This window comes from Anser cygnoides, chromosome 28 (genome assembly GCF_040182565.1).
Source record: "Anser cygnoides isolate HZ-2024a breed goose chromosome 28, Taihu_goose_T2T_genome, whole genome shotgun sequence".
Taxonomy (NCBI): domain Eukaryota; kingdom Metazoa; phylum Chordata; class Aves; order Anseriformes; family Anatidae; genus Anser; species Anser cygnoides.
The window spans coordinates 1,887,538-1,906,966 of NC_089900.1; the positions used below are offsets into that span (position 1 = coordinate 1,887,538).

Sequence of the window (19,429 nt, forward strand, 5' to 3'; positions counted from 1 at the left end):
GCAATGTGGATGAGGACTCAGCCTGCCCAGGGAGCTGCAGGGAGAAGCTGTGGGGGGAAGGAGTCTGCCTTCATTTGTGTGTTCTTGTTGCAGGGCAGGCTATATGCTGAGGGTTGATGAGGACCTTTGTGTTGTCCGAGAGCCCTTGAGCAGCCCCTGTGGATCAGCATCCTTGTCGTGGCCTCTTCATTACACCCTGCACAGCTAAAAGGGCGGCGATCGTACCTGCTCCTTGAGCTGCTCCCCTCTTCTCCCAGAACAGCCTGGTTCCTTTTTCAGCGTAACCGCTGTGTGCAGCACCTGAGGATGCTGCAAGCACCAAGCAGCTGGGCACAAGGGTTAAAACTAAACTCTAAAACTCTTTGTAAATAGACAGATGTGCTGCACCTCTCCTTCCACCTTCCTCTGTGGAAGAAGGTGCTGTGAAGCAGACATGACCCACCAGGAGCCGATGGGCAGAGGTGCCCCTTCTGTACAGGACACTCAGCCAGCACAAACCAAGGAGATGCACAAAGATCCTCCTGGAAAGAAATGCAATGTGAGGGCTTAGGAATGAAGGGAGCTTTGCTCAGAGAAGCTTGTTGCAAATGTCTGTTTTTTTTTTCTACTTTGGCAGCATCCACCAGCAGAGGATCAGATGTTCAACAGCAGCTCCATCACCGAGTTCCTCCTCCTGCCATTCGCAGACATGCGGGAGCTGCAGCTCCTGCACTTCGCGCTCTTCCTGGCCATCTACCTGGCTGCCCTCCTGGGCAACGGCCTCATCCTCACCGCCGCAGCCTGCGACCACCGCCTCCACACCCCCATGTACTTCTTCCTTTTTAACCTCGCCCTCCTTGACCTGGGCTGCATCTCCACCACTCTCCCCAAAGCCATGGCCAATTCCCTCTGGGACACCAGGGCCATCTCCTATGCAGGATGTGCTGCCCAGGTCTTTCTGTTTGTCTTCTTTATTGGAAATGAATTTTCAGTTCTCACCATCATGGCCTATGACTGCTACGTTGCCATCTGCAAGCCCCTGCACTACGGGAGCCTCCTGGGCAGCAGAGCTTGTGCCCAGATGGCAGCAGCTGCCTGGAGCTGTGGTTTTTTCAACGCTGTGCTGCACACCGCTGATACATTTTCCCTGCCCCTCTGCCGAGGCAATGCTGTGGATCAGTTCTTCTGTGAAATCCCCCAGATCCTCAAGCTCTCCTGCTCAGAGGCCTACCTCAGGGAAGCTGGGTTACTTACGGGTAGTATTTCTTTATTCTGGGGTTGTTTCACTTTCATCATGCTGTCCTACGTGCAGATCTTCAGGGCCGTGCTGAGGATGCCCTCTGAGCAGGGCCGGCACAAAGCCTTTTCCACGTGCCTCCCTCACCTAGCCGTGGTCTTCCTGTTCATCAGCACTGCCATCTTTGCCTACCTGAAGCCCCCTTCCAACTCCTCCCAATCCCTGGACCTGGTGCTGGCAGTTCTCTACTCGGTGGTGCCCCCAGCAGTGAACCCCCTCATCTACAGCATGAGGAACCAGGAGCTCAAGGATGCAGTGAGGAAACTGTTCGCACACTTCCAGCATCAATGAGGCGCCCATCATTCTAACAGGCCACTCACCACAGACAGAAGAGACTTTAGGACCTTTGTATCCCTGATGCTGCCTTACTCACTAATTAGCTTTATTTGTAGGAATGTACGGGCTTGTATCGCAGAATGAGGGCGAGATGACCCAGGCCTGGAGGATGTGTCAGAAGATCAGGTGAGGAACTCCTGCTGTGCGCGTGGCCTTGGGTGTGTAACCGACGACGGTGATAAAAAGAACGAGACCTGAGCACGCGCAAGAACTGGGTTCCACCAGCAAACACGGTGAGGACGCCTACCGACGACCACCAGAAGACCCCGAAAGACCACCAGTAGAAATAAACGGGGACGTTTACATATTCTAAGGAGTTCCAGGAAGTAACAGTACCAATGTGTTAATTATTTTTTGGAAATCTAATGGATATGTATGCTCTGACTGCATATAACCTCTGTAGCTTGAACAACTTGGTGCGCACACCAGGTGGAGCAATCCCCTGTGGGCCCCGCCCCACAATTAATGAAATTTCTGCTTTCTACTCCAAATTGAGTCTCAGAGAGTTTCTTCGACCCGCTTTTACAGTCTTACCAGCTGCTAAGTCCAGGTTGATCTTCCTGGGAGCAGCGCCGGTACTTTGATAACCCACCAACCAATGTGACCGGGAGCTCTGATCCTTGCCGTTGTCTCCATGTTCGTTTTGCCAGCTCTGTGCCTCAGTTTTGCTGATTGTTCCCCTTTCCTTTCTTATTTTTAGCCCAATCTTTTCTTCTTAACCCAAACTTTTATTTTTTAACCCAATCTTTTCTTTTTAACCCAATCGTTTCTTATTGTTAATCCAATCAACACTCCCACATTCTGTCTCTTTCCTTATCAATCCGTACACCTGACCACCTCAGCCCTGCGAGGCTCCGTACTTACAAAGATGAGCTGCTCAGGAATTTAAAAGCCATGGGGGAGAAGGTAGAAATGAGGATCCTGAAAGAGGGAGACGAGGCACAGCAGAGGACTTGAGGTGAATAGGATCAGGTGCATGGGTGGTGGTTTCCTCCTTCCTTCCAGTGGCGGGGATCAATATTGAAAGGAACGGGCAGATCAATACGTGGCGCCGAGGCTGGTGCCACTGACAGAGTTTTGGGTTTCTTGATGGTGGGGAGGTCTACGTGACACTGAGCCTACTGACTCCTGATGGGGAGCACCTTTCTTTGAGGGATCTTTGCCCAGGAGTCAGCAGGGCTGATGGACAGGGCTTTAAACTGGATCTGAAGGGGGACAGGGACAAAACCAGGCCCAGCGGTGCCGAGCTGTGGGACTGCATGACAATTTTGGAGGAACTGCACGATAATGAGGCCCTTCAGTCTTGGCTGCAGTGACAGTGAGATGGCGGAGTTCAGGATCTTAGAATCATAAAATCATAGAACATCCCCACTTGGAAGGGACCCATAAGGATCATCGAGTCCAGCTCCTGGCACCGCACAGGTCTACCCCAAAATTCAGACCATGTGACTAAGTGCACAGTCCAAACGCTTCTTAAACTCTGGCAGGCTTGGTGCAGGGACTCCTTCCCTGGGGAGCCTGTTCCAGCGGGCGACCGCCCTCTCGGTGAAGAACCTCTTCCTGATGTCCAGCCTGAACCTCCCCTGCCGCAGCTTGACACCGTTCCCTCGGGTCCTATCTCTGAAGAGAACAGATCGGTGCCTTCCCCTTCGCTCCCCCGCGTGAGGAAGCTGTAGGCTGCGATGAGGTCTCCCCTCAGCCTCCTCTTCTCCAGGCTGAAAAGGCCAAGTGACCTCAGCCGCTCCTCATACGTCTTCCCCTCTAGGCCCTTCACCATCTTCGTCGCCCTCCTCTGGACACTCTCCAACAGTCTCACGTCCTTTTCGTACTGCGGTACCCAGAACCGCCCCAGGTGGTGTTCTGGAGCCCCGGGGAGGCGCTCGGGTTCTCCGCTCAGCTGTAGGAGTGCGGTGGGGATGTTCTTGGGTTCTCCGGTGAGAGGCTTGGGTGCTCCAGGGAGGTGCTTCTGCGCTGCAGAGAGATGCTGGGGCGGCTCGCGGGAGAACTTTCGGTGCCTTTGTTGCCCAGAGAGGTGCTTGGGTCTTCTGAGGAGTTGATTGGGTTTTCTATTTAGGGGCTGGGTTCTTCAAAGTAACGCTCGTATGCCACTGGGCGATGTCTTAGCGCCTCAGGAGGCGATGGGTTCGCAGAGGAAGTTTTCAGTGCTCCAATCGCGCGCTTGAGGGCCGTGGGGAGGTGCACGTGTCCTCCAAAAAGAACCTTGGGATCCCTGGGGAGAAAGAGCTGAAACGCGGTTGCTCCAGGCAAGTGCTTTTATGTCCTGGGGAGATGCAATTCTCCACGGAGAGATGCTTCGGTCCCCTTGGGAGATACTTCACGGCTCGAGAGAGACACTCAGAGATGTCGCCGCAGGGCACCACGCCCTCGCGTCCTGCCCCAGAGTCACAGCGGGTTTTGGGGTGGTTTTTCCTTGCTGGGCAGCTGAACTCCGCCACAACCGCTCTCACTGCCCCTCCTCAGAAGAGAAGGGGAAGAAGGAAAGAAACAGCTCATGGGTACACATAAGGATAATTTAGTGAAAGGAATACATAATTATTAAGGGAAAATTATTATTAATTATATAATTTTTAAAAAGGGAAAGGGGGAAAAGGAAATAAAACAACAAGCGGAGGCTGTGTGGAAGTGCAGAGGAAAGAATTTACGCTCTACATCCCAAAAACGAGCGATGCTCCTTCGGGCATTCTGCAGGTCCGGGAGCCCTCCGGTGCCAAGATCCTGAACCGCAGCATCCTAAAATCGGGTGGAGGATTTGGAGATCGAGTCCCACCATCACCGTGACCTCCCAAGGAGGGCAAGGTCTTCTGCACGACAAGGTCCCGACGGGTGAAGTCTTCTGCACGAGATCCCGACGGCAAGTCGAGGAACGGAGGCTCTTGAACCACAGGGGGAGTGCTGGGAGAGGTGGAGCCCCACCACGAATGCAAGGTGGAGGAGCTCCAATGCCCAAGTCTTGGTTCCTCAAGGGTCCTCTTGCAGGAGGAAGCGGCCTGCGGGCACCAAGGTGAGCGTAGGATGGAGAGGAGGTCCTCTGGGTGCGGAGAGCCCTCTGCGGTGTGGGGTGGAGGTTGTGCTGAGGCGCCACGAAGGACCTGTCCCATGGCTCTGGTCATCTTGGTGGCTTGTGGTCACTTGGTGGCACGTGGTCACCTTGGTAGTTTGAGGGTCACCTTGGTGGCTCAGGATCACCTTGGTGGCTTGGAGCCATCTCTTCATCTTGTGGCCGCCTTGGTGGCTTGTGGTCACCTCAGTGGTTTGAGGGTCACCTTGGTGGCTCACAGACCATCTTGGTCAACTTGGTCTCCTGTGGTCACCTTGGTGGCTCGTGGTCACCTTGGACTCTTGTGGTCTTCTTGGTGGCTCGGAGCCATCTCTTCATCTTGTGGTCACCTTGGTGGCCCAGAGGCCATCTTGGTGGCTCATGGTCAACCTGATCTCTTGTGGTCCACCTTGGTGGCTTGGAACCATCTCTTCACCTTGTGGTCACCTTGGTGGCTCAGAGTCATCTAGGTGACTTTGGGTCACCTTAATATCTTGAGGTCACCCTGGTGACTTAGGGGTCACCCTGATATCTTGTGGTCACCTTGGTAGTTTGGGGGTCACCTTGGGGGCCTGGGTTCATCTCAGCATCATGTGGTCACGGTGGCTTGGGGCTATCTCAGTATCTTGTGGTTGGGCCCAACTTGATGGCTTGGGGACACCTTGGTGGCTCACCATCATCTGGGTGGCCTGGGGTCACCCTGGTGGCTTGGGGGTCACCTCCTTGGCTGGGGTCATCTTGGTGGCATGGGGGTCACCTTGGCGGCTCGGGGGTTACCTCCTTGACTTGGGGACACCTTGGTGGCTCAGGGCCACCTCCTTGGCTTGGGGACACCTCCTTTGTGTTACTTTGGAAGCTTGGGGTCACCTCCTTTGCTTGAGGACACCTTGGTGGCTTGGGGTCACCTCCTTGGCGGTTTGGGGTCACCTTCTTGGCTTTGGGTTTTGGTGACTCAGGGTCACCTGCTTTGTTTGGGGACACCTCGGTGGCTCAGGGGTCACCTTGGTGGCTTGGGATCACCTCCTTTGTATCACCTTGGAACCTTGGGGTCACCTCCTCAGCCTGGGGACACCTTGGTGTCTTGGGGTCATCTCCTTGGTGGCTCAGGGTCACGTCCTTGGCTTGGGGTCACCTCCTCTGTGTTATCTTGGAACCTTGGGGTCACCCCCTCGGCTTGGGGACACCTTGGTGGCTTGGGGTCACCTCCTTGTCTCAGGGGTCACCTTGGTGGCCACCTTGGTGGCTTGGGGTCACCTCCTTGGCTTGGGGACATCTTGGTTGCTCAGGGTCACCTCCTTTGTATCACCTTGGAACCTTGGGGTCACCTCCTTGGCTTGGGGAACACCTTGGTGGCTCAGAGTCACTTCCTTGGCTTGGGGACACCTTGGTGGCTTGGAGGTCACCTCCTTTGCTTGGGGCCACCTCCTTGGCAGCTCAGGGGACACCTTGGTGGCTTGGGGTCACCTCCTTGGCTTGGGGACATCTTGGTTGCTCGGGGTGACATCCTTGGTTTGGGGACACCTTGGTGCCCTGGGATCACCTCTTTTGTATCACCATGGAACCTTGGGTCACCTCCTTGGCTTGGGGACACCTTGGTGGCTTGGAGGTTACCTCCTTTGCTTGGGGCCACCTCCTTGGCAGCTCAGGGGTCACCTCCTCAGCTTGGGGACATCTTGGTGGCACAAGGACACCTTGGTTGCTCGGGGTCACCTCCTCGGCTTGGGGACACCTTGGTGGCTTGGGGACACCTTGGTGGCTCAGGGTCACCTCCTTTGTACCACCTTGGAACCTTGGGGTCACCCCCTCGGCTTGGGGACACCTTGGTGGCTTGGGGTCACCTCCTTGTCTCAGGGGTCATCTTGGTGCTTGGGGTCACCTCCTCAGCTTGGGGACATCTTGGTGGCACAAGGACACCTTGGTTGCTCGGGGTCACCTCCTCGGCTTGGGGACACCTTGGTGGCTTGGAGTCACCTCCTTGTCTCAGGGGTCATCTTGGTGCTTGGGGTCACCTCCTTGGCTTGGGGACATCTTGGTGGCTTGGGGTCACCTCCTTGTCTCAGGGGTAACCTTGGTGGCTTGGGGTCACCTCCTTGGCTTGGGGACACCTTGGTGGCTTGGGGTCAATTCCCTGTCTCGGGTCACCTAGGTGGCCACCTTGGTGGCTTGGGGTCACGTCCTCGGCTTGGGGACACCTTGGTGACTTGGGGTCATCTTGGAACCTTGGGGTCACCTCCTCGGCTTGGGGACACCTTGGTGGCTCGGGGTCACCTCCTTGGCTAGAGTCACCTTGGTGGCTCAGGGGTCATCTCCTTTGTGTTACCTTGGAACCTTGGGGTCACCCCCTCAGCTTGGGGACACCTTGGTGGCTTGGGGTCACCTCCTTGTCTCAGGGGTCACCTTGGTGGCTTGGGGTCATCTTGGTGCTTGGGGTCACCTCCTTGGCTTGGGGACATCTTGGTTGCTCGGGGTGACCTCCTTGGTTTGGGGACACCTTGGTGCCCTGGGATCACCTCCTTTGTATCACCATGGAACCTTGGGGCCACCTCCTTGGCAGCTCAGGGGTCACCTCCTCAGCCTGGGGACACTTTGGTGTCTTGGGGTCATCTCCTTGGTGGCTTGGGGTCACCTCCTTGGCTTGGGGTCACCTCCTTTGTATCACCTTGGAACCTTGGGGTCACCCCCTCGGCTTGGGGACACCTTGGTGGCTTGGGGTCACCTCCTTGTCTCAGGGGTCACCTTGGTGGCCACCTTGGTGGCTTGGGGTCACCTCCTCAGCTTGGGGACACCTTGGTGGCTTGGGGTCACCTCCTTGTCTCAGGCGTCACCTTGGTGGCCACCTTGGTGGCTTGGGGTCACCTCCTCGGCTTGGGGACACCTTGGTGGCTCAGGGCCACCTCCTGAGCTTGGGGCCACCTGGGTGGCACGAGGTCACCTTGAGAAGGAGGGCACAGGAAGCCCCACCCCCCCCACCCGGCCAATCGCCTCGTCTCACCTCCAGGAGCCCCTCCCCTTGTCCCCGCCCCCACGCGCACGCAGCCAGGCGGGGTCGGCGTTCGCGGCTGTTTATTGGGGTCCGGGGGACAACGACGGGGCTGTCCCCAGGGCAGCGGGGACATTGGCCTGCGGAGAGGGGCACCGCGTCACCGCCGTGGCGCCCCCGCCACGCCCGCGTGGCCCCTGGGGGGCCGCTGTCCCCCAGCCCCGTGTCCCCGCTCACCTGCAGCAGCGTGGCCACCTGCGCCGCCGAGAAGCCGGGAACCGCCGCCAGGTCCTCCACCTGCGGGGACAGGGGCACCCGTGGGGACAGGGGCACCCGGGGGTGGCCCTGGGGACAGCACGGGGCGGGGGGGTGGCAGGGACACTGGGTGCCCCGGTGGGTTGGCGCGGGGTGACGCGGGGCATGCCAGGGGACACCCAGGGGTGGCACAGGGTGACATGGGGCATACCAGGGGACACCCAGGGGTGGCACAGGGTGACATGGGACACGCATGGGGACACTGGGAGGTGACACAGTGCCGTGGGACATGGCAGGGGACACCTGGGAGTGGCACAGGGTGACACAGGACATCCGGGGGTGGTGTGGGACACGCGTGGGGACCCTGTGAGGTGACACCGCGACACGGGGCACGCCAGGGGACACCCGGGGGTGGCACAGGGTGACAACAGGTGACACACCGAGGGTGACACAAGGTGACCCGGGGAGGTGACAAGAAGACACGGGGGGTGACAGCGGGGAGGGGGGGTGACAGCGGGGAGGTGACAGGCACTGACCGTGCGGAAGGGGCCGTGCTCCTGGCGCCAGGCGTGGACGCGCCCCCCCCGGCGGGGCCCCAGCCCCCGCAGCTGCGCCGGGTCCCCCCCGTTGAGCGCCCGCAGGACGTGGGCCCGGACCCCCGCCTCCAGCCGGGGGGCGGCCACCGCCTCCCACTGGGGACAGCCCTGGGGACAGCAGGGGACACTGAGCGGGGGGGGGGCACAAATGGACCCCCCCCACGTGTGTCACACCCCCCCACCCAGGGACCCACCTTCTGCCGCCGCCGCCGCAGCACCACCAGGGAGGCCGGGGAGGGGGCGCCTGTGGGACAAAGCGTCAAGGGGGGGGGACATTTGGGGACGGGGCGGGACGCTTTGGGGGGGGAGGGGACACTTTGGGGGGGGAGGGGACACTTTGGGGGGGGAGGGGACACTTTGGGGGGCCACCGTACCCGGAGGAGGAGGAGGCGGAGGAGGAGGGGAGGGGCGTGGGCGCCGCTTCTTCAGCCTCTGTGGGGGGGAGGGGGGTGAGCACCCACGGGTGCCCCCCCCCGGTGGGGTGCTGGTGGTGTCACCCCCCGCCCCGTGTCCCCCTGTCCCCTCCCCGTGTCACCTGCAGCGTGTTCTCAGCGTCCTCCAGCCAGCGCTGCAGGGCCTGGTCCTCCGGGGGGGGCGTGGGGGACCTGTGGGGGGGGGGGGGGGACAGGGAAGAGGGGGTCACAGGGGGCCCGTGCCACCCCCGTGTCCACCGCCCCCCCCCCCCCAATGTCCCCAAATCCCTACCTGGGCTCCGGGGCGTCGCTGGCAACGGTGTTATCTGGGGGGGGAGGGGGGGGATCAGGGGGTGCCAAATAGCCCCCCCGCATCCCCCCCCGTCCCACATCCCCCCCAGTGTCCCCCCATGTCCCATGCTCCCCCCTTCCTCCTCGTGTGTCCCCCTCACCCCTCCCCCACGTCCCCAGTGCCCCCCCATCCCTCCCCATAACCCCACAAACCCCCCAGTGCCCCCCACCCCTCCCCAAAGCTCCCCAAAATCCCCCAGCTCCCCCCGTCCCTCCCAGAGCCCCCCCGAGCTTTCCCCACCCATCCCCAGAGCCCCCCCAAACCTCCCCAATACCTTCCCATAGCCCCCCCAAACTCCCCCATAGCCCCCCCAGCTCCCTCCACCCCTCCCCAGAGCCCCCCCACACCCCTCCAGACCCCCCCAGTGCCCTCCCACCCCCTTGATACCCTCCCCATGTCCCCCAGCCCCCCAGTGCCCCCCACCCCTCCCTACAGGCCCCCAACCCCCCCAGTGGCCCCCACCCCTCCCCAGAGTCCCCCCCCAAACCCCCCCAGTGTCCCCCACCCCTCCCCAGAGCCCCCCAACCCCCCCATAACCCCCCACCCCTCCCCATAGCTCCCCCAACCCTCCCATAACCCCCCCCACCCCCTTGATGCCCCCTCATCCCTCCCCCATAGCTCCCAACCCCCCCCCTCGGCCCCCCCATCCCCATGACACCACCCCCAACACCCACAGCCCCATAACCCCAACCCCTGCCCCCCCCCCCCCCAAATAACTCACCTCCCCCCTCAGCCCCCACGGGGGGGGGGGGGCACCCGGCGCACCCCCCGGGCAAAGCTGAGGGCTCGGCGGGCCTGGGGGCGCCCGGGGGGGCGGGGGCAGAGGGCGAGGAGGAGGAGCAGGAGGGGGGGGCCGGGGGGGCGCGGCGCCCCCCCCAGCAGGCGGGTGAGGCGGCTCTCGCGGAGGGGGGGGCGCCCCCCCCGCCGCAGCGCCCCCAGCACCCTCCGCAGCACCCCCAGCGAGGCGTTGGTGGCCCCCCCCTCGCGCAGGCGAACCCCCCCAGCCCCGCTGCGCCGGGGGTCTTCCAGCCCCGCCAGGTCGGCCAAGGTCAAGGTGGGGGGGGGGGGGGGCACCCCCGGGTGCCGGGGGGGTCCCGGGGGGGTCGCAGCGCACCCACAGCACCAGGTGGCCCCGGCTGGACGAGGCGTTGAGGAGGGTGGGGGCGGCGCGGCGGCGGGCGCCCAGCGAGGCCGCCAGGAGGGCGGGGGCCGGGGGGGGGCCCAGGGGGAGGCGGGTGAGGCCCCGCACCTCGGGGGGGCCCCCCCGGGCCTGGAGGATGCGCAGGGGGGGGCCCCCCGGGCACAGGAGGTCGCGGATCTGGGGGGAGAGGGGGGGTGAGGGGGGGCTGGGGGGGAGTATGGAAGGATTTGGGGGATTCAGGGGGGATATGGGGGGGATTTGGGGCCGTATGGGGGGGGTATGGGGATTTGAGGGGGATGTGGGGGTCTGGGGGAGCTATAGGGGGGAAATGGGGATTTGGGGGGGGGATGTGGGGGTTTGGGGGCAGATATGGGGGGGTATCTGGGGGAGTATGGGGGGGTCTGGGGCGTGTATGGGGGTTTAGGGGGGGATGGCGGGGGGATATTGGGATTTTGGGGAGCGATATGGGGATTTGGGGGGCGGTATGAGGGGTTTGGGGGCAGATAAGGGGCCATATGGGGGGTATGGGGATTTTGGGGGAGGATATAGGGATTTGGGGGAGGATATGGGGGGGAAATTGGCATCGGGGGGTGGATATGGGGATTTGGGGGGGGGGGTATGGGGGGTTTGGGGGATTCTGGGGGGGTTATGGGGCAGGAATGGGCGTGTGGGAGCATATGGGGATTTGGGGGCATATGGCGATTTTGGGGGCATATGCGGGAATTTTGGGGGGGATGTAGGGGGAAATGGGTTTGAGAGGGTTATGGGGGTTTGGGGCAATTTTGGGGGGGATATGGGGGGGGATTTGTGGGGGGGGGAAGAGGGGTTTGGGGGCAGATATGGGGCCATATGGGAGGCAGATATGGGGGGGATTTGGGAAGATTTTGGGGGGATATAGGAGGTTTGCGGGCATTTGGGGGGGACATAAGGGGGAGTATGGGGGTTTGAGGGCAGACTGTGGGGGGGCTGGGGAGGATATGGGGGGGGGTTGGGGGTAATTTGGGGGGGGCATTGGGGGATATGAGAGGTTTGGGAGCAGATATGGGGCCGTATGGGGCGTCATGGGGATTTTCGGGGGAGATATGGAGAGATGTGGGGGTTTGGGGGGGAATATCAGGGGGGTATTTGGGGGGGAAAATGGGGATTTGGGGTCAGATATGGGGCATTATGGGGGGGATATGGGGGGTTACGGGGGGGAAATGGGCATTGGGGGGGCATATGGGCATTTTGGGTGGGTTATGGGGGGGTATGAGGGGATTGGGGGAGATATGGGGCCGTATGGGGGGGATATGGGGAGTATGGGGAGAAGATATGGGGGGTTCGGGGGGAATATGGGGGGGGAGATGGGGGGAGTATGGGGGTTTGAGCGGGGAATGTGGGAGGGCTAGGGAGGGTATGGGGGTGTTGGGGGGGAAATAGGGAACTTATGGGGATTTGGGGGGGATATGGGGGGGATTTGGGTGCGATATGGGGGGGATATGGGGGGATTTGGGGTGGGTATGAGGAGTTTGGGGGCAGATATGCGGCCGTATGGGGGGGTATGAGGATTTTGGGGGAGGATATGGGGATTTTGGGGGGGGTTACGGGGGGAGAAATTGGCATGGGGGGTGGATATGGGGATTTGGGGGGGGTATGGGGGGTTTGGGGGATTCTGGGGCGGTTATGGGGCGGGAACGGGCGTGTGGGAGCATATGGGGATTTGGGGGCATATGGCGATTTTGGGAGGGATGTAGAGATTTGGGGGGAATGTAGGGGGAAATGGGATTTGGGGGGGATGTGGGGGTTTGGGCAATTTTGGGGGGGGGATTTAGGGAGGGAAGAGGGGTTTGGGGGCAGATATGGGGCCGTATGAGGGGTCATGGGGATTTTGGGGGAGGATATGTGGATTTGGGGGGGATATTGGGGGGAGATATGGAGGGATGTGGGGGTTGGGGGGGTATGTGGTGGATATGGGTGGCATATAGGAGGATTTGGGGGGGGATGTGGGGGGGAAATGGGGATTTGGGGGCAGATATGGGGCATTATGGGGGGGATATGGGGGGTTACGGGGGGGAAATGGGCACTGGGGGCATATGGGTACTTTGGGTGGGTTATGGGGGGGAAATGGGGGGGTATGAGGGGTTTGGGGGCAGATATGGGGCCGTATGGGGGGCAGATATGGGGGGGATTTGGGAAGATTTTGGGGGGATATAGGAGGTTTGTGGGGATTTGGGGGGGACATAAGGGGGAGTATGGGGGTTTGAGGGCAGACTGTGGGGGGGCTGGGGAGGATATGGGGAGGGTTGGGGGTAATTTGGGGGGGGCTTTGGGGGAACTATGGGACTGTATGGGGGGGTATGAGGATTTTGGGGGAGGATATGGGGATTTTGGGGGGTTACGGGGGGGAAATTGGCATCGGGGGGTGGATATGGGGATTTGGGGGGGTACGGGGGAATTTTGGAGGGGGATGTAGGGGGAAATGGGTTTGAGAGGGTTATGGGGGTTTTGGGAAATTTTGGGGGGGATTTGGGGGGGGATTTGGGGGGGGGAAGAGGGGTTTGGGGGCAGATATGGGGCCGTATGGTGCGTCCTGTGGATTTTGGGGGAGGATATGGGGATTTGGGGGGGATATTGGGGGGAGATATGGAGGGATGTGGGGGTTTGGGGGGGGGTATGTGGTGGATATGGGTGGGATATAGGAGGATTTGGGTGGGGATGTGGGGGGAAATGGGGATTTGGGGGCAGATATGGGGCATTATGGGGGGGGATATGGGGGGTTACGGGGGGGAAATGGGCATTGGGGGGGGTATGGGCATATTGGGTGGGTTATAGGGGGGTATGAGGGGTTTGGGGGCAGATATGGGGGAGTATGGGGGGCAGATATGGGGGGTTCGGGGGGAATATGGGGGCGATTTGGGGGGGATTTAGGGGGGATATGGGGGGTCTGGGAAGATTTTTGTGGGATATAGGAGGTTTGGGGGGATTTGGGGGGGACAGGGGGGAGTATGGGGGTTTGAGGGGGCAATGTGGGGGGGCTGGGGAGGATATGGGGGGGTTGGGGGGAAACAGAGTGGTTATGGGGTTTTGGGGGGAAGATATGGGGATTTGGGGGAGAAAATGGGGGGTTCAGGGGGAAATATGAGGGGGATGTGCGGGGGAAATGGGGATTTGGGGACAGATATGGGGCATTATGGGGGGGATATGGGGGGTTACGGGGGGGAAATGGGGGGTTACGGGGGCATATGGGCATTTTGGGTGGGTTATGGGGGGGTAATGGAGGTTTTGGGGGGAAGATATGGGGATTTAGGGGGAGGATATGGGGGGGAAATGGGGATCTGGGGAGGGATACGGGGCCATATGGGGGGGGATGGAGATTTGGGGGAAGGATATGGGGATTCTGGGGGGGCTTACATGGGGCAAATTGGCATTGGGGGGGGATATGGGGGCATGTGGGGGATTTTTGGGGGGGATAGGGGGCCTTGGTGGGGATACAGGGGGGGATATGGGAGGTTGGGGGTGTATAGGGGGGATTTGGGGGGGGTATGGGGGGTTACAGGGGGAAAATGGGCATTGGGGATTTGGGGAGGGGTATGGGGATTTGGGGGGGAATATGGGGGGGGTGAAGAGGGGTGTGGGGGCAGATATGGCGGGGTATGGGGGGATCTGGGGGGGGGATATGGTTTTATTGGGGGGGGTATAGGGTGGATTTGGGGAGTTTGCGGGGATTTGGAGGACGTATGGGGGGAGTATGGGGGGTTTGGGGGGGTGTATGGGGGGATTTGGGGGTCTGGAGAGCATATGGGGGGGATAATCAGGATTTTGGGGAGGGATATGGGGGCCGTATGGGGGGCATATGAGGATTTGGGGGAGATTTGGGGGGATATAGGGGGGATTTGGGGGGGGGGTTGGCGGGAGTAGAGGGGGTTTGGGGATGGATATGGAGACGTATGGGGATTTCGGGGGAGGTTATGGGGATTTTTGGGGGATCACGGGGGGAAATTGGCATCGGGGGGGGATATGGGGAGGGATATGGGGGGTGGGGGATTATGGGGGGTTATAGGGGCATTGGGGGTATCTGGGAATTTTTGGGGAGGATTTGGGGGGATCTGGGGAGGAAATGGGCATTGGGGGTGGGATATGGGGGGGGTTGGGGATTTGAGGGGTATGGGGGATTTGAGGGGGATATGGGTATTTTTGGGGGGAGATATGGGGAGGCGTGGGGGGGATTTGGGGGAAGTATGGGGGGTTTGTGGGGGGATGTGGGGATTTGGGAGGGGATATAGGGGGGGTATGGGGGCTGGGGGGGATATGCGGGTTTGGGGGTGGATGTGGGGGGAATATGGGGGTTTTGGGCGATTCTGGGGGGAGATATGGGGCGGTTACGGGGGGGAAATGGGCATTGGGGGGCATATGGGGATTTGGGGGAGATATGCAGATTTGGGGAGGGATATGTGGGGGTATGGGATTTTGGGGGAGGATATCGGGATTTTGGGGGGGGGTTTGGGGAGATTTGGGGATTTTGGGGAGGGATATGGGGGTTTGGGGGCAGATATGGGGGGGATATGAGGGGCTACGGGGGACAAATGGGCATTGGGGGGGCATATGGGCATTTTGGGTGGGTTATGGGGAGGAAATGGGGGAATTTGGGGGGGGTATGAGGGGTTTGGGGGCAGATATGGGGCCGTATGGGGGGGATATGGGGAGCATGGGGTGTAATGGGGGTTTGGGGGGGAAGATATGGGGATTTGGGGGGGAAAATGGGGGGTTCAGGGGGAAATATGGGGGGGCTGTGCGGGGGTAATGGGGACTTGGGGGCAGATATGGGGCATTATGGGGGGGTATGGGGATTTTGGCGGAGGATATGGGGAGGAAATGGGCATTGGGAGGGATACTGGGATTTGGGGGGAGATATGGGGGGGTTGGAGGGTTATGGGGGGGGATATGGGGTTTGGGGGATGATATGGGGATTTTGTGGGGGATGGGGGGGAAATTGGGATTTTGGGGAGGGATATGGGGGCCGTATGGGGGGCATATGGGGATTTGGGGGGGGATGTGGGGGTATGGGGTTTGGTGCGGGGATGTGGGGGCTATACGGGGGATTTCAGGGGGGTATAGGGGGATTTTGGGGAGGGATATGGGGATTTGGGGGGGGTATGACGGTTTGGGGGCAGATAAGGGGCCGTATGAGGGGTCATGGGGATTTTGGGGGAGGATATGGGGATTTGGGGGGGATATTGGGGGGAGATATGGAGGGATGTGGGGGTTTGGGGGGGTATGTGGTGGATATGGGTGGGATATAGGAGGATTTGGGGGGGGATGTGGGGGGGAAATGGGGATTTGGGGGCAGATATGGGGCATTATGGGGGGGATATGGGGGGTTACGGGGGGGAAATGGGCATTGGGGGGGCATATGGGCATTTTGGGTGGGTTATGGGGGGGAAATGGGGGGATTTGGGGGCGTATATGGGGGAGTATGGGGGGCAGATATGGGGGAGTATGGGGGGAATATGGGGGCGATTTGGGGGGATTTAGGGGGATATGGGGGGTCTGGGAAGATTTTGGGGGGATATAGGAGGTTTGGGGGATTTGGGGGGACAGGGGGGAGTATGGGGGTTTGAGGGGGCAATGTGGGCGGGCTAGGGAGGATATGGGGGGGGGCTTTGGGGGGAAACAGAGTGGTTATGGGGATTTGGGGGGAATATGAAGGAAACTGGATACGATTTGGGGGGGCACTGGGGGGATTTTGGGGGTTTGGTGGGGGATATTGGGGGATTTGGGGGGGATATGAGGGGTTTGGGGGAGGTATGGGGATTTGGGAGGAGGATATGGGGATTTTTGGGGGGCTTACATGGGGCAAATTGGCATTGGGGGGGGATATGGGGGCATGTGGGGGATTTTTGGGGGGGATGGGGGGGATATGGGAGGTTGGGGGTGTATAGGGGGGATTTGGGGGGGGTATGGGGGGTTACAGGGGGAAAATGGGCATTCGGGGATTTTAGGGGGTGGTACGGGGGTTTTGGGGGATTCTGGGGGGGGGTATGGGGTGTAAAGGGGGGGCTCCAGGGGGGAAATGAGGGTTTGGGGGGGAATATGGGGGTGTATGGGGGGTTACGAGGAGGGGCATTGGGGGCATTGGGGATTTGGGGAGGGGTATGGGGATTTGGGGGGAATATGTGGGGCTGAAGAGGGGTGTGGGGGCAGATATGGCGGGGTATGGGGGGATCTGGGGGGGGATATGGTTTTTTGGGGGGGGGTATAGGGTGGATTTGGGGGGTTTGCGGGGATTTGGAGGACGTATGGGGGAGTATGGGGGGTTTGGGGGGTGTATGGGGGGATTTGGGGGTCTGGAGAGCATTTGGGGGAGATAATCGGGATTTTGGGGAGGATATGGGGCCGTATGGGGGGCATATGAGGATTTGGGGGAGATTTGGGGGATATAGGGGGATTTGGGGGGGGTTGGCGGGAGTAGAGGGGTTTGGGATGGATATGGAGACGTATGGGGGGGTATGGCATTTTGGGGGAGGTTATGGGGATTTTGGGGGGGTCACGGGGGGAAATTGGCATTGGGGACGATATGCGGAGGGATATGGGGGTGGGGGATTATGGGGGGTTATAGGGGCATTGGGGGTATCTGGGAATTTTTGGGGAGGATTTGGGGGGATCTGGGGAGGAAATGGGCATTGGGGGTGGGATATGGGGGGTTGGGGATTCGAGGGAGGATACTGGGGGGCTATGGGGGGGGATTTGAGGGGATATGGGGGGAGTATGAGGGCTGGGGGGATATGGGGGGGATTTGAGGGGGATATGGGTTTTTTTGGGGGGGAGATATGGGGAGGCGTGGGGGGGATTTGGGGGAAGTATGGGGGGTTTGTGGGGGGATGTGGGGATTTGGGAGGGGATATGGGGGGGTATGGGGGCTGGGGGGATATGCGGGTTTGGGGGTGGATGTGGGGGGAATATGGGGGTTTTGGACGATTCTGGGGGGAGATATGGGGCGGTTACGGGGGAAATGGGCATTGGGGGGCATATGGGGATTTGGGGGAGATATGCAGATTTGGGGAGGGATATTTGGGGGTATGGGGATTTTGGGGGAGGATATCGGGATTTTGGGGGGGTTTGGGAGCAGATATGGGGCTATATGGGGGGGTATGGGGATTTTGGGGGGGTTATGGGGGAGAAATTGGCATCGGGGGGGGATATGAGGATTTGGGAGGGTATGAGGGGTTTGGGGGATTCTGGGGGGCATATGGGGTTGTTATGGTGCGGGAATGGGCATGGGGGGAGCATACGGCGATTTTGGGGGCATTTTGGGGGGGATGTAGGGGGAAATGGGATTTGGGGGTTTTGGGCAATTTTGGGGGGATATGGGGGTTTGGGGGCAGATATGGGGGGATATGAGGGGGCTACGGGGGGCAAATGGGCATTGGGGGGCATATGGGCATTTTGGGTGGGTTATGGGGGGGAAATGGGGGAATTTGGGGGGTATGAGGGGTTTGGGGGCAGATATGGGGCCGTATGGGGGGGATATGGGGAGCATGGGGGGTAATGGGGGTTTTGGGGGGAAGATATGGGGATTTGGGGGGGGGAAAATGGGGGGTTCAGGGGGAAATATGGGGGGGCTGTGCGGGGGGAAATGGGGACTTGGGGGCAGATATGGGGCATTATGGGGGGTATGGGGATTTTGGCGGAGGATATGGGGAGGAAATGGGCATTGGGAGGGATACTGGGATTTGGGGGGAGATATGGGGGGGTTGGAGGGTTATGGGGGGGATATGGGGTTTGGGGGATGATATGGGGATTTTGTGGGGGATGGGGGGAAATTGGGATTTTGGGGAGGGATATGGGGGCCGTATGGGGGGCATATGGGGATTTGGGGGGGGATGTGGGGGTATGGGGTTTGGTGCGGGGATGTGGGGGCTATACGGGGGATTTCAGGGGGGTATAGGGGGATTTTGGGGAGGGATATGGGGATTTGGGGGGGTATGACGGTTTGGGGGCAGATAAGGGGCCGTATGAGGGGTCATGGGGATTTTGGGGGAGGATATGGGGATTTGGGGGGGATATTGGGGGGAGATATGGAGGGATGTGGGAAGGAAAGGGGGATTTTGGGGAGGGATATGGGATTTGGGAGGGGGTATGAGGGGTTTGGGGGCAGATAAGGGACCGTATCGGGGGTATGGGGGATTTTGGGGGAGGATATGGGGATTTTGGGGGGGGGGTATGTGGTGGATATGGGTGGCATATAGGAGGATTTGGGGGGGGGGATGTGGGGGGAAATGGGAATTTGGGGGCAGATATGGGGCATTATGGGGGGGATATGGGGGGTTACGGGGGGGAAATGGGCATTGGGGGGGCATATGGGTACTTTGGGTGGGTTATGGGGGGGAAATGGGGGGTATGAGGGGTTTGGGGGCAGATATGGGGCCGTATGTGGGGCAGATACGGGGGGGATTTGGGAAGATTTTGGGGGGATATAGGAGGTTTGTGGGGATTTGGGGGGGACATAAGGGGGAGTATGGGGGTTTGAGGGCAGACTGTGGGGGGGCTGGGGAGGATATGGGGAGGGTTGGGGGTAATTTGGGGGGGCTTTGGGGGAACTATGGGACTGTATGGGGGGGGTATGAGGATTTTGGGGGAGGATATGGGGATTTTGGGGGGGGGGGGGTTACGGGGGGAAATTGGCATCGGGGGGTGGATATGGGGATTTGGGGGGGTACGGGGGAATTTTGGAGGGGGATGTAGGGGGAAATGGGTTTGAGAGGGTTGTGGGGGTTTTGGGAAATTTTGGGGGGGATTTGGGGGGGGGGGGGGAAAGAGGGGTTTGGGGGCAGATATGGGGCCGTATGGTGCGTCCTGTGGATTTTGGGGGAGGATATGGGGATTTGGGGGGGATATTGGGGGGAGATATGGAGGGATGTGGGGGTTTGGGGGGGGGGGTATGTGGTGGATATGGGTGGGATATAGGAGGATTTGGGTGGGGATGTGGGGGGAAATGGGGATTTGGGGGCAGATATGGGGCATTATGGGGGGGGATATGGGGGGT

The 19,429-nt window shown here is 60.4% G+C and overlaps 2 protein-coding genes across 10 annotated transcripts in view; one reads left to right on the plus strand and one right to left on the minus strand.

Annotated features, from left to right (window-relative positions):
• The first annotated feature begins 856 nt into the window (after positions 1-856).
• On the plus strand, positions 857-1,567 carry LOC136787123 (olfactory receptor 14C36-like). The gene has a single exon (XM_066984257.1). The coding sequence runs from the start codon at positions 875-877 to the stop codon at positions 1,565-1,567; it is 693 nt and encodes a 230-aa protein (XP_066840358.1). The 5' UTR covers positions 857-874.
• A 2,556-nt stretch (positions 1,568-4,123) lies between these two features.
• The window catches only part of LOC125181850 (uncharacterized), a 104,672-nt gene continuing 89,366 nt past the window's right edge, over positions 4,124-19,429 (minus strand). The window contains exons 5-12 of one of the 9 annotated variants that reach the window (XM_066984404.1): positions 9,207-9,240; positions 9,037-9,106; positions 8,696-8,745; positions 8,442-8,609; positions 7,888-7,947; positions 7,663-7,790; positions 6,957-7,583; positions 4,124-6,641 (exon numbers count right to left, since the gene is read on the minus strand). In XM_066984404.1, coding sequence (XP_066840505.1) covers positions 7,485-7,583; positions 7,663-7,790; positions 7,888-7,947; positions 8,442-8,609; positions 8,696-8,745; positions 9,037-9,106; positions 9,207-9,240 — 609 coding nt within the window. In that variant the 3' untranslated portion in view covers positions 4,124-6,641; positions 6,957-7,484. Of the gene's footprint in view, positions 6,776-6,956; positions 7,791-7,887; positions 7,948-8,441; positions 8,610-8,695; positions 8,746-9,036; positions 9,107-9,206; positions 9,241-19,429 lie in introns of all 9 variants that reach the window. The other 8 variants (XM_066984402.1, XM_066984399.1, XM_066984400.1 and 5 more) reach the window with 8 other exon arrangements.

Bases quoted from the DNA above. Each gene is read 5' to 3' on its own strand.
- LOC136787123 (XM_066984257.1), top strand. From the start codon at position 875: ATGGCCAATTCCCTCTGGGACACCAGGGCCATCTCCTATGCAGGATGT.